Source organism: Chaetodon trifascialis, chromosome 7 (assembly GCF_039877785.1).
Source record: "Chaetodon trifascialis isolate fChaTrf1 chromosome 7, fChaTrf1.hap1, whole genome shotgun sequence".
In the NCBI taxonomy this organism is placed as follows: Eukaryota; Metazoa; Chordata; class Actinopteri; order Chaetodontiformes; family Chaetodontidae; genus Chaetodon; species Chaetodon trifascialis.
In genome coordinates this window covers 30,078,392-30,090,819 of record NC_092062.1, presented here as the reverse complement: position 1 = coordinate 30,090,819, position 12,428 = coordinate 30,078,392, and the positions used below count along the sequence as shown (strand labels likewise).

General features: G+C 46.5%; 2 protein-coding genes across 2 annotated transcripts in view; both read right to left on the bottom strand.

The window, feature by feature from the left end:
* Positions 1-1,944: 1,944 nt before the first annotated feature.
* Positions 1,945-5,858, bottom strand: LOC139334004 (zinc transporter ZIP1-like). Its single transcript, XM_070966737.1, has 3 exons — positions 5,675-5,858; positions 5,457-5,587; positions 1,945-4,005 (listed from the first exon to the last, which is right to left on the bottom strand). The coding sequence occupies exons 1-3, from the start codon at positions 5,856-5,858 to the stop codon at positions 3,316-3,318; spliced, it is 1,005 nt and encodes a 334-aa protein (XP_070822838.1). The 3' UTR covers positions 1,945-3,315.
* A 4,276-nt stretch (positions 5,859-10,134) lies between these two features.
* Positions 10,135-12,428, bottom strand: part of LOC139334325 (histidine N-acetyltransferase-like) — a 3,452-nt gene continuing 1,158 nt past the window's right edge. The window contains exons 2-4 of the mRNA XM_070967142.1: positions 11,414-11,533; positions 11,038-11,262; positions 10,135-10,692 (exon numbers count right to left, since the gene is read on the bottom strand). Of these exons, the coding sequence (XP_070823243.1) occupies positions 10,135-10,692; positions 11,038-11,262; positions 11,414-11,533 (903 nt within the window). The remainder of the gene's footprint in view (positions 10,693-11,037; positions 11,263-11,413; positions 11,534-12,428) is intronic.

Genomic DNA, 12,428 nt, shown 5'->3' with positions numbered 1-12,428 from the left:
CCGAGCGGACGGGACGACTTGACGTAGTGGAACGATTTTCAACAGAGAGGCGGGAGAAAACGAAGAGGTCTCACTACGCAGCTATTTTTGGGGACCTCAAATGTCAGCTAGTGTGCTTTAGCAACGAGAGAGCGCCGAAATGTGCCTTTATTGTCATTTCCAAATGATGCGAGGAGGGATTTATACAGTGAAAACGTGTCGCAAACTGTGAACATTTAATGTCTTTGCCTTGAAGTTTAATATGAGGACCCAGAAACTGGACATCCTTGTTCATTTCCACAATTTATGGTGTGAAAAAAATCTTAATCACTTCCTGAAAATATTTATTTAAAATATGAAAAAAATATGAGAGAGGCTTCGAGTCAATAAATAAATAAAACGTGTTATCAAGAATAGAAATATAAAAATACATTTGGAAAAAGTACAAAATAATAAAATAAAGGAAAAATTAAGCCTTGGCTGCTAAAGCTTGTACATCACCCCAATGTTTGATAGAAATGGGCTGAAAAATGATTTAAAAATTAATGTGGTCCATAATAATATTTTTCCAAATAAAGTCTTTTGATTTCTAAAAATGTCCCAAACTCAGTGTGAACATGCTGCCAGTCAGCGCCCGCCTTGCATCATTTCTTGTCTGTAGGTCAGAAAAACATTTCCTGCTGCCTACAAACCGCAGAAACTGTCAAAATCAACATGTTAATTTAATTTAGATCGACTTTACATGAATTCAGACCAACAAATTCTGCTCCAGACTTCCAAATGTCACCTCTAAAGATATTTTACAGGAGAAAAAATCTGTTTCAGATCTGTGTAGTTTTGTCTCTATGGTAACAGCCTGTGTGTGTGTGTGGGGGGGGGGGGGGGGGGGGGGTACAGTAAAGCACAGACTGCATGGGTGAGGTGTGAACGCCCACACTCAGACACACAGGGCGGATCTGTTCATTATTTCAACCCACAGAGTGAGTCATCCTGTCAAAGACACACGAGCTTTGATCAGTGGCAGAAAGACGCGGCGCGCCCCCTGCCGGCAGATTTTAGTCACCGCACACTGAAGACCTGAACTTCCTGAGTGGAATTCAGACCCTGAATTCCACTCAGGAATTCAGACCCTGAATTCTGCTCTCTCTATGTTCCAGGAAGGTCAGAGGTCACGGGGTCTGCAGATGGGAGGAGGAAAGAGAAAGAGAAAGAGAAAAGTTTCCTGGAGAAAATGTGTGGCCTTCAGGCTGAGGCAAAGGAGGACAGTAAGAACACACAAACAAACAAACAAACAAACAATAAAACAAACAAAAAGCTTTTTTCACTGTGATAGTGATGATTTGAAAAACATCAAATTTCAGGCTAAAACACAAACAAGACAAATCAGAAAGTGTTTTCATGCGGCCTGAAGGAGAATAAACACGAGACCAATAATCATGGTGGAAATATTCGTGAATAGCTGTTGTTTGTTTCATCGTCTGCTGCTGACATCTGTCACTCAGCTGCTGTCTCGAAGTGTTTTTACACTTATTCTCAGCAGGTACTTCCTTTGTGGATATTCTGCACTGACCTTTTACAGCACGTCAGCAGTTATCTCTATAAAAAAAGCACAAAAAAACAGATATATATATATTTTGTCTGGATGCTCCACTTTCGTATAAATGTTGAGAAAATGACTTTCCTCTCATAGTTTTTGCTCAAGCGTCTTTTCTACTGTTTCCTGTTTCGTTAAAGTTCTGAACAAATGTCACAATAATCATCAGTTCTTATCTGTAAACTAATTGTTTGCTGTGTCACTTTAGATGTGAACAAAACATCAAGAAACTTTGATTTCAGGCCTCTGAGGCTTACAGAAACTGTCCAAACGTCGTGTGGATCATGTCAAGAGTTTAACTGAAGGTTAAATGAAGACTCTGAGTCCGTCTGAGATCTGAAAAATATTTGATGTTTCATGTTTGGCCACAATACAAAATATAAGACATTTCATTGAGTCAGGACAATGATTAAAACACTTACAATGACTTTGGATCAAAGGCTTTGGTGTGATGATATTCAGAATTACATTCATTTTAATGTCTTCTAATTACAAAAATACATTTCTAAGCGTCTGAAACACGTCACGGTCGTCACATCAGCGGGTCGTTAAAACAGGTTGAATGAAGTCGGGAATAAATCAAATGGATGTTAACGAGGGGACGCGGCGGCTGTGACGCTCGCCGCCCGCCGCTGCAGTAAACTCCCTCTGACTGAACAACAACAAGCAGCTCTTTGTGTTCCCGCAGAGAGAAGAGATTCTTTTCAGCTGCACTGAAAGGAGGCGAAGCTGGCGAAGCTTTTTCCCGCTGAACGAACACAAAGCGTGTTCTGTTTCTGCTGCTGGCGGAGGAGAAAACAGAAATCACACCGAACGGACAGCGACAGACAAACTGACTGGTTTGTTCATGGACCAATGGGAGACTGAAAAAATGAGCTCTGAGGTCACATGACAGGGTGGACAGGTGGGGGGGGCGGGGGGGCTGTTTACGGCCTGTAGGCGTCATGTAAGATAACACTGGCATCCATAAAGAGCCGACCTCTGACACCACTGTAGAAACGATGACCGGTCAGAGGTTTAGGCTTTGGTCTGGGGTCAGAGGTCAGAGGTCAACATGGAGGTGAAAGCATCAGAGGAGAGAAACAAAACAAGAAGCAGCTAAAAACATTAAACACATTCATGACTTTAAATCCATAACGTGCAGATGTGCTGTTTTTTTCTCTTTTGCAGTCCATATTTTGTGGCGTTGGACGTCTGGACGTCCCCTCGCAGCTCAACCTGCGCTTCAACATAGATTATAGTTTTATAGGTTATAATGATGAAATAATGAAGGGAAACAAAATGAAGATGAGCTCGAGCTTTAGATTCAACACGTCTGAGGTTTGATGAGGAACATCTGGAAGCCGCAGAGGAGATGACGGACAGCTCAGAGCGCCGCCTGCTGGGATCAAAGAGCAAAGCGACCTCGAAGCTCAGGCCTTCGTCGTGTGGCGTCACGTCGTTTCCTCCTCGCCGTTTCAAAGTGCTGCTGAAGATGTTTTCAGAACAAACTCAAACTTCAGGCGGGTTTCCTTTAAAGCGCCTCGACACGGAGCCGCAGGTGGAGTCTGCCTGACGACAGCTCAGAAGACTCTTCATCGTTTTCGTGGTTTCGTTGTTTTCTGAGGTGTGAAAGAACTTTTTGTGTCTGTGAGCTGAAACTTTTTTAGCTGACGGGTTTGATGCTCTCCGACACTCTGACCGAACGTGCCAACTCTCGGCTTCGTGGCAGACTTCCTGGCCGAAGGTCTGAGTTGCCGTGGTTACAGTTTGATGAAGAGCACGGCGGTGATCACGGCGAAGCCCACCAGCAGCATGGCCACCTTGGGGATGCGGTTCCCGCCGGAGCTGAGCTCGCGCGGCAGGATCTCCATGAAGGTGATGTAGATGAAGGTTCCGGTCGCCAGCCCCTCCAGCGTGCAGCGGGCCAGCTGGTGCTGGGGGGACGCCCTGGTCTCGGTGAGGCCCAGGCCCACGGCGATGCCCAGCGGGGACATGGCGGCGAACAGCAGCAGGCAGCCGGCCACCACCGAGCGCCGCAGCCGGCCCTGGGACAGCTTAAAGGCCAGGCTGAAGGAGATGATGCTCTTGTGGATCATCAGCGCCAGGCAGATCCCCAGCACCTCCTTCCCGTCCTCCATCAGCCCCACCGCCAAACCCTCGAACACTGAGTGCAGAGACAGAGAGAAGACCAGGATGAAGGCGCGCAGGGCGGACTGCGAGCCGAAGTCCGCGTGGAAGTGGCCGCCATCGGACTCCTCTGACCCGCGACAGCGACGCGAGTGATGACGACCGTTCCTGTCGTTCGCCTGGACGCTGGAGTCCACCAGCAGAGCCCGACGCTCCTCCACGTGAGAGGACGACTGGTCTTTGAAGGCCAGGACGATCTGTTCCAGGACCAGGACCAGGAAGAAGCCCATGGCCACGATGAACTCAGGCAGAGGGAAGTGGAGCTGCGAGGGGAGAAGAAGAACACGGCTGTACATAAACCGAATCTGAATCTGTGTCGGTGAAACTCGCAGCAGGAAACCACATCGTCTGTGAGGAGGCCCACATGTGGAAAACAGCTGCACTACGAGGTGGACCGCGCTCTTCAGCCGAGCACGAGGAGAGGAAACAGGAAGTGTCTGTGCGCTCTGCTTCCTGTACGGATTGAACAAACCTGACATGACGTGTTGATCAGTGATCTTCGAGGTGCTGCCGGGGGGGATTCTGCTCCCTTTGGACAGAGCCAGGCTAGCTGTTTCCCTCTGTTTCCAGTCTTTGTGCTAAGCTACGCTAACTGACTGCTGGCAGTAGCTTCATATTCACCATAAAGACACGAGAGAGGGCGAAAACTGAGAGTTAATATCAGACAGACCGAAAGTACAAACGGCTCATAAAGTCGTAAAATCAGACAAACAGGGAACTCCATCAGCTCTGTGGCTCTTTCAAATTAAAAGCACATTAATGCCTGACTGTGTAAATTTACTCTCCACAAAACAACAAGTGCTGGAAGGCAGCACGAAAACACATCAAACACTGTGTGGTGTGAGGCAGGAAGTGTGGGAAGACACACACACACACACACACACACACACACACACACACACACACACACACACACACACACACACGGTATTTAACTTTTGCCCACTGAAGCAGCTGGAGGTGAATTCAATATTATTTGTGAGGGAGGAGAGCGATTCCCGGTAAACACCCCCCTCCCACACACACACACGCGCGCGCGGACACACACACACGCGCGCACACACACACACGCGCGCACACACACACACACGCGCACACACCAGGTTTCCCAGCAGTGTTTTTTTAGCCGCGACCTTCAGCTGCCCTCCTCCTGAATTCGGACACTTCGCAGAGTTTGAACTCTCCATAAATCTCGACGTCTCTGTTGAACCTTTGATCTTTGCTTCAGCGCCACCAAACGAGGACAAATCTGACAGGAAAGCAGGAAAATCATGTTTCTGCTCCACAACAGAGGAGATTATTTTGTCTCTACATGCTTTGAATTACTGGATAATTTAACTTGATTAGAAGTTATTGAAGTAAAACACTGACTGTGATCACAACAGATCAATATTTCTCCTGAAAAGATCACACTCTGCAGTGCTGAAGGGAACATGAATACATCTATTCATGAAGTAATATTACGTCAAGAAGTATTTCTGAACTTTAAAGGGAATCTGTGGAACATCTGGAAGAAGAAATAAGACAATCTTGACTGAGCAGGAGACCTCCAGGACCTCCTTCATGGTGGCTCACGTCAGCTCAGGGTGTCAAAGTGTTTCTGAAGCAGAACTTTTACTGCAGCTCTACGCTCTGACTGTCACTTTATGGCAGTTTGATCACAAAGCTGAGTTAACTGGACTGACGGTCCAAAGTCTGGATTGAAGGACCTTACCGTGATTCCTGCGTTGCTGAAGGCCTCGTTGATGCCCTGCAGGTAGTCCGGCAGCAGCCCCAGCAGACAGGTGGCCAAGAAAACTCCTCCAGAAAAGCAGCTGATCAAACTGAGCAGCCGCCGCCGCAGATCTGCAAGACCAAGACCAGGAGTCAGCCCGACAGGACGGAAACCAGGACCAGAGGCGCTAAAGACGGTCCTCCAGGCCCGGTCCTTACCTGGGTCCACACACCACGAGCCCGCCCCCCGGACGATGCAGAGGGGGGCGAATCCAAACAGCAGCGTGACGGACAGCAGGACCACCAGCGCCCCCAGTTTGATCTCCAGGCCGGGGACGTCGGGTGGGTTGACCTGCAGCGCGGCCGTTTCCCTGCCAGAAGACAGGAGGACGGAGGAGGACATCTTCAGTCAGGTTGGTCTTCACCTCCTCTGTCACTTCAGGAGGAGGAGGAGGAGGAGGAGGAGGAGGAGCTCTCAAACGCTCGCCATGGCCTCACGCAGGAGACGAGAGTCTGTCAGACACAAGAACTGTTGGGGGGGACAAATATTGTTCTTTTACTCCATTACATTCATCCGTCAGCTTTAGTTACTCCTCAGATTACTTCCTGTCCAGTGAAAAGCTCGTATCTCCAGATGTGCTGACTGTTTGAGCTGAACTGAAGGATGAAGAGTTCCTTTAAAATTCTCCTTCAGCTCAATAAACTCTTTAAAAGGCCTCATCACACTTTCTGGAGATACGTGGTTCTCACAGGACGCCGCGCTGCAAACATGTGATGATCTCATAGAATCTGAAGCAGTGATGAAGATTAAAGCAGCAAGAGGAGATAAAGGAGTTCAATGAGCTGAAACATCTGCAGCAGCAACATGAATGAACACATGAATGAACACATGAACGCAGCAGGAACATGAATGAACACATGAACGCAGCAGGAACATGAATGAACACATGAACGCAGCAGGAACATGAATGAACACATGAACGCAGCAGGAACATGAATGAACACATGAACGCAGCAGGAACATGAATCCACAGACAGCAGATAGACACACTTTACTGACATCTGTGTGTTTTCAGAAGAAGAAGAAGAAGAAGAAGAAGACTCAGTGTGATAAAACCTGCTCAGCTCGTGGATCAAACGGGATCAAACAGAACTGTGTGGATGATCCTTCTCTGACTGCCAATCGACACATTGATCATCATCATCATGATTGATTATTGATTTATCGTCATTGATCCAAACAGAACTTCAGGTGAGACAAACAGTGACTGTGACGCGGAGGCGCCGCGTGTGATCCGGTGGAAACTTTGATGAAACTTGTCTCATTCCGGTGTTTTTATCTCGCGCGCGGTAAAGAATGTGATTGGTGGCCTACCTGGATCCAGATCCGGCTGTTCAGACTGACCCTCCTCAGTACAAACCGGCCTGATGAAGAAAATCCACTTCAGTGCTCTCTGCGCGATGTGGTTTCAGTACATGTAGTCCGGGAAGTAGTGAGTCAGTTCCCATCAGCTGATCCCGCTTTGTGAAGAAGCTGTCAACCAGATCACACACACACACTTCCTGTTTTCAAAATAAGAGCTGGTTTCGGAAAAGAAGCTGAGCCTCATCTAGTGTCTACATTTATAGTTTGATTACTGTCAGCACCAAGTATTCAGATACTTTACTTAAGTAAAAGCACTAATAGCTTTGACCGCTGCCACTCTAAGTCCTGCATTCAAAACTTCATCAGTAGTATCATCAGTAAAATGTACTTAAAGTACTCAGAGTAAAAGTAGTCATGTTGCTGTAAAATGTTCAGAAGTATAAAGCTGTAGAAAACAGAAACCAATTAAAGTGCAAATACCTTGAATTTGTATCGACATCTCTGTTGCACAATGTTACGTCTGTTTTCTGAAAATACTGCATCATTTTTCCACTTTAAGACTCTAAAATCCCATCAAGGAACAAGAGAGGAGAAAAGTCTTGGTTGAAGGATTTTTTCTTTTTTTTGACGTTTGTTCTTTATTTTAGATGAGGACAGCTGGAGAGAGATGGAGGCGGACATGCAGTAAAGCGTCTGGACTGGACTCAAAGTGAGGACTCGGTCTTGATGAATGGTTCACGCTCCAGCAGGTGAACTGTTTTCGATCATAACCTGCGATGAATGAAGTAAAGATTGCTTCATTCTAATGACTTTGGACACACAGCCTTGCTCCTTTAAATAAAAATGACAATGTATGCTTTTATTTTGATGGCAAAGTGTCTCATTTTCCGGTCTTGTTGTGTCTCACTGTCTAACTTCACAGAGCTGCTGCTGGGAGGAGGGTCCATCCAGCTGCTGATCACAGATCCTGGAACAGTTTTCATCACTTATCAATAACAAACAGTCCCTCCGGTTTGTGGGGGACTGAAGACTTTTGCTTCAGTGGCTGCTCGACAAAGACTGAAATTTTGAGACATTAAACAAAAACAACCGGTTTCATTAAAACTCGTACTGACACAACACATTTAAGATGGATTGTATTAAAGTTTAATCACTAAACACAACAGGATCAAAACATGAAGAACATGAAGTTGCACGAATCATTCAAACACCAGTAGTCGGATGAAGTAGGTGATCGTCAGCTGGCTTTTATGCAACCTTTCTTTTATGGACACAGAAGTGAAAATCAACTCCAGTTTCAGGGGCCAAAGGTCAAAGTCAACACAAACACATGAAGATGGTGTTATCGTCTCTCTCAGAATAGATTTTTATATTAAATGACCAATGAAATTCTACAATGCCTTATTTTAATGTTGGCCTCTGGAAACAAGGAGGGACCTCTGGATTCTTAAAGTCCATCACAGATCATAAAGGATAATGGGAAACTCATGACGAAGTCGAGGAGGTCTCAAGAGGATAACATTTTCCATGCTGAAAAATCCCTAAGATCATCATCCAGAAGCCAAAATGTCACTCAATAACAACAAAGAGTCCATGGTAACCCTCAAGTACTGCAGGAACCCCTCCACAACACCTTCAGCCCAATCAAGGATCCTGAAACCCTGTCCTCCAAATAAAGAAACCCCTTCAGGAACTATCAATATCTGATGATCGTCCTTCAAGAACCCTGCAGCTAAAAGACTCCCTGACACCCTGTGGAGCTCCTCAAAACTCATCAAGAAGACCCAGAACCCCTTGAAGAGGCCCTGAAACCTTTCTAAGGAAGGCCAAAAATTCTTCCATGAATCCCTAAAAGTTGCTTAGGACCACTGAGAACATCATTTAGAACCCCAGAGCTCTCAAGAAGCCCATGTGGTCTCTCATGAACCCCTGTAGCCCCATCAAGATTCACCAAAGGGCCCTGACAGACCTCCAAGAGCCACTGAAACTCTCAGGAGCCTACTAAAGTCCTCAAGAACCTTCAGACCCTTCCCAGAAGACCTGGTTTAGTGTCTTCTGGTCTTCATTAATGTAACTATTCAAACACGGTCACAATCACAACATTGACATCATAATTAGCTGCAGCTTGGCATTTGGTAACTGGAGGGTTTGAATTTCATGAAAGATGTTGGATAACCTGTCGTAGGCCACAGGCACTAAGTGTACGAGGCTTTGTTTGAAACACCAGCTGACACACTGGACACATGCTGATAGTGAGCAAAATTCAAACCATGTGAGGTCATAAACCGTGACCCTTATCTTCCAAACATACCGTAAAAAACTTAATTAAAAGAAGAGAAACTTCCAACGGGCAGGTGCGTCACATGCAGAGGATAAAAGAGAAAAACATGCACCTGAGGCTCTTCACTGAGGTTTGTTATGAACGTAGAAAATCTGGCACCAGTGACCTCGAGTTACCCGTGCTGCTCATTATTTTCTCAAGATTCATTATGCACAAAGTTAAAACACAAAGATCTGAACAGAAAAGCTTCATGTGCTCTACAAGAACATTTGTAAATGCATCAAGAACACATGGATCTCCCAGAAGGGCCCCTCTCAAAAACTGGCACCTCTGGAAAAGTTCAAACTCCAAACACTCTGTAATTCTTCAGGAAACCTTTCAAGAACACCTTTAAACACTTTAAGGAACCTGCACAAAGCACCTCTGGACTCCCATCAGGAAACATCAAAACCTTCAAAGGATTACAAAAGAACCTCTTGTGATGCCTCTAGAACAACTGATACCTCTTTAAGGAACTCAGACCACAGCACAGGATTACATGAGACCCTTTCAAGTCCCTTGGTTTCTTCTACTGAGCCCTAAACACCTTTAAAACTCATCAAATGCCCCTTAAAAAGTCTTGGGACCCATTGAGACCACTGAAGTATGACTGCAAAGTCTCCAGGAACACCTGGTAAACCTCAGGAACCCTTTCACAGCAACTGGAACCAAACCAAGGATCCTCAGAATCGACTCAGGAAGACCAGAAACTTGCCACAGCCCTTAAACTCTCTGCCTCTGCGTAGACCCTTCTGAGGAACCTCCACATGAATCCCTGGAAAAATAAATCACAAGAAGTTTAAGAATGGATTGGTCATTTTGTACGACAGTGGTGTAATTTAATTTACTCAGTGTATTTGTACTTTACTGGACTATTTCCAGTTTAGAATGCTTATTCTTGATCGGATGGATTTTACTTTGATAGTGTTGCTTTTACTCGACTGAAGGATCTGACTGGGCTTCTTGGTGTACAGGCAGTAAAGCTGAGGCCCTTCAGAGGTCTCTCTCCAGTATGAGCTCCTCAGAGTAGCCCTGGAAGAATGACACGTTGCTGTTGTTCTGGCAGACCTGGTGCAGTCCTGGCCAAACCGCAGGGTCCACGTAGGTGTAGAAGATCTGGTAACCTTGGAGACTCGGCAGCAGAACTTCGAGCTGAGCCAGAAACACGGCGCGCACCGAAGCCAAACTGTGGCCGAAGATGTTGATGTTGAAGTGCTGGGCGTCGTGGCGGTAGGGGACAGCGTACGGTGTGGTGCACAGGCTGATGGCGGTGGGCTCAAACTCACGGTCCACAATCCAGGTCAGCCCTCTACGGCGCAGCACCTCCAGGTTGGCCTCCACGGGTTTCAGAGGCTCCCAGTCATTGATGATGGTTTTATTGGGCAGCAGGTTGGTGATCACATGATCGCTCAAGATCAGGGCCTCCGCCTGCTGCTGGCTCAGGATCACCGGGGAGGGGGGAGGGCGGCCAGCCAGGCAGGGGAGTCTGGAGCGAAGCTCGGCCACAAAGGGTCCAAGGTCGGCTGTCTCACAACACAGAGACACGATGGCCTGCAGGGGGACACAGTTAAGACCAGGATTCAGACCTCTGCTGGAGGATTGCTCAGATTCTTCTTCTGGGCTAAAAATGTATTTAGTCTGAAAGTCAAAGTGAAATCAAAGTTTGATCATCTTTAGTTTCCGTAATGTGATGCATTTCTGAGTGAATCGGAATATGTTTGATATAATAGTAGAAGATATTTAACTCATCCATCACATCTGATTGGATCACAAATAACGTCCACACACACTCGCTCTGCTGGCCACAGCCAAAAGACGGATTTTTGACTTTGTGGGTACAAAACTGTCCCTGCAGTCTTTTTGTGTGGGCAGGTTCTCGTCCCTGCGCTGACGCACCTCTTTGGCTACGAGTCGGTACTTGGCCAGTGATTGCGGTGAAGGCCGGTCTCCTCGGCTGAGCCTGACAACAGACACTTGTGGGAAGTGGCAGCGGATGTAGTTGGTCACGTGCCTCTGGAGGGCGCCACCGATGCCGCTGCCTCTCAAATCAGGGACCACCCTGAAACCCTGAAGTACGACCGTCTGGCCGCCGTCCACCTGCAGTGCAGACTCCAGGGCCACCTGCAGGGGCACATACAGGTGAGATTATTCTCGGTATCATTTCAACTTTAAATTTAGACGATAACATGAATAAAATGCAGCTCATAGAACTCCTGGCGGTGCATGATCGTTCCAAAAACCGCGTCTTTGTGCTGACTCTTGTCTTTCTTACCACTCTGTCCTTCATCTTAGCGATGAAAACCAGACGTCCGGGCTCCTGCAGCCAGCGGTGGAACATTGCAGCCATGTAGTCCAGTCCGTCCAAGTCGTCACTCTTGCAGATGCTCCGGACCTACGTCACAGGCACAACGAGCCAGCTGTAGCTTTGGCTGAAGGAACACCTGGTCCGATCCTCCATTACAAAGATTCATAAGGCCTTACAGCACTGCGTCACACTCCTCCATCTACGCCTCTTCAGCCAAAGGTGAAGCTAGTCTGTCGTTCCGAGTATCATATGATAGCTATCGTAGCTTAGAAAATGGCAACACTGAATATGATGAATTTACTGTTGGTCAGACCAGAATGAGACAAGAACTGGGGTGTAAAGACATCAGTGGAGTCTGTGAGTGCTGGTCCTTCACTGATTACTGTCCAGAAACACAACCTTATATTTTATTGACTGATTTTGGTGAAATTGGAGAATAATTTACAGAGAAAAGAACAGCGACGGCCATTTTTCTGTGACGCTACTTGAACTGTCTGAAATTGAATGTTGTTGAATGACAGACTGCAGATCAGTGACTTATGATGAGTTTCTTCATCAGAATCAGAATCAGAAAAGCCTTTAATGCCAAGTACGGTTTTACACATACGAGGAATTTGCTTTGGTGAAGTTGGTGCGTGACACGTCTATTAAGAAATAAGCTGTTAAAGTAGTAAAAATATAGCAATATAAATATATATACACAAGTCAAGGTTTTTGTTTGTTTGTTTGTTTTTTGAACCACAGTCTCATGTCGTTCATGACGTTCAGTTCAGTCCAGATGTTTGCAGCCACGCCGTCGAAGCTCGATCAGCCCGTCACAGCGATCACACGACATTTGTTGGATTGTGGAAAAATTCAGTGAAAACTTCGCCGTCTTTAGATTTCTTTTGGATATGTAGAGTAAACCTTTTGGTTTGTCCTGAGGGTGGTGCCACAGGAGCCTCACGCTGTCCTGAAAAGTGTCCTGAAAGACGAACCTTTC

Excerpts from the sequence above, each read along its gene's own strand:
- LOC139334004 (XM_070966737.1), bottom strand. The coding sequence starts at position 5,858 with ATGTCCTCCTCCGTCCTCCTGTCTTCTGGCAGGGAAACGGCCGCGCTG. Across the intron at positions 5,588-5,674 it reads CTCGTGGTGTGTGGACCCAG|ATCTGCGGCGGCGGCTGCTC; the intron begins GTAAGGACCGGG and ends TTGGTCTTGCAG. Across the intron at positions 4,006-5,456 it reads TCAGCAACGCAGGAATCACG|CTCCACTTCCCTCTGCCTGA; the intron begins GTAAGGTCCTTC and ends CTCCCCTCGCAG.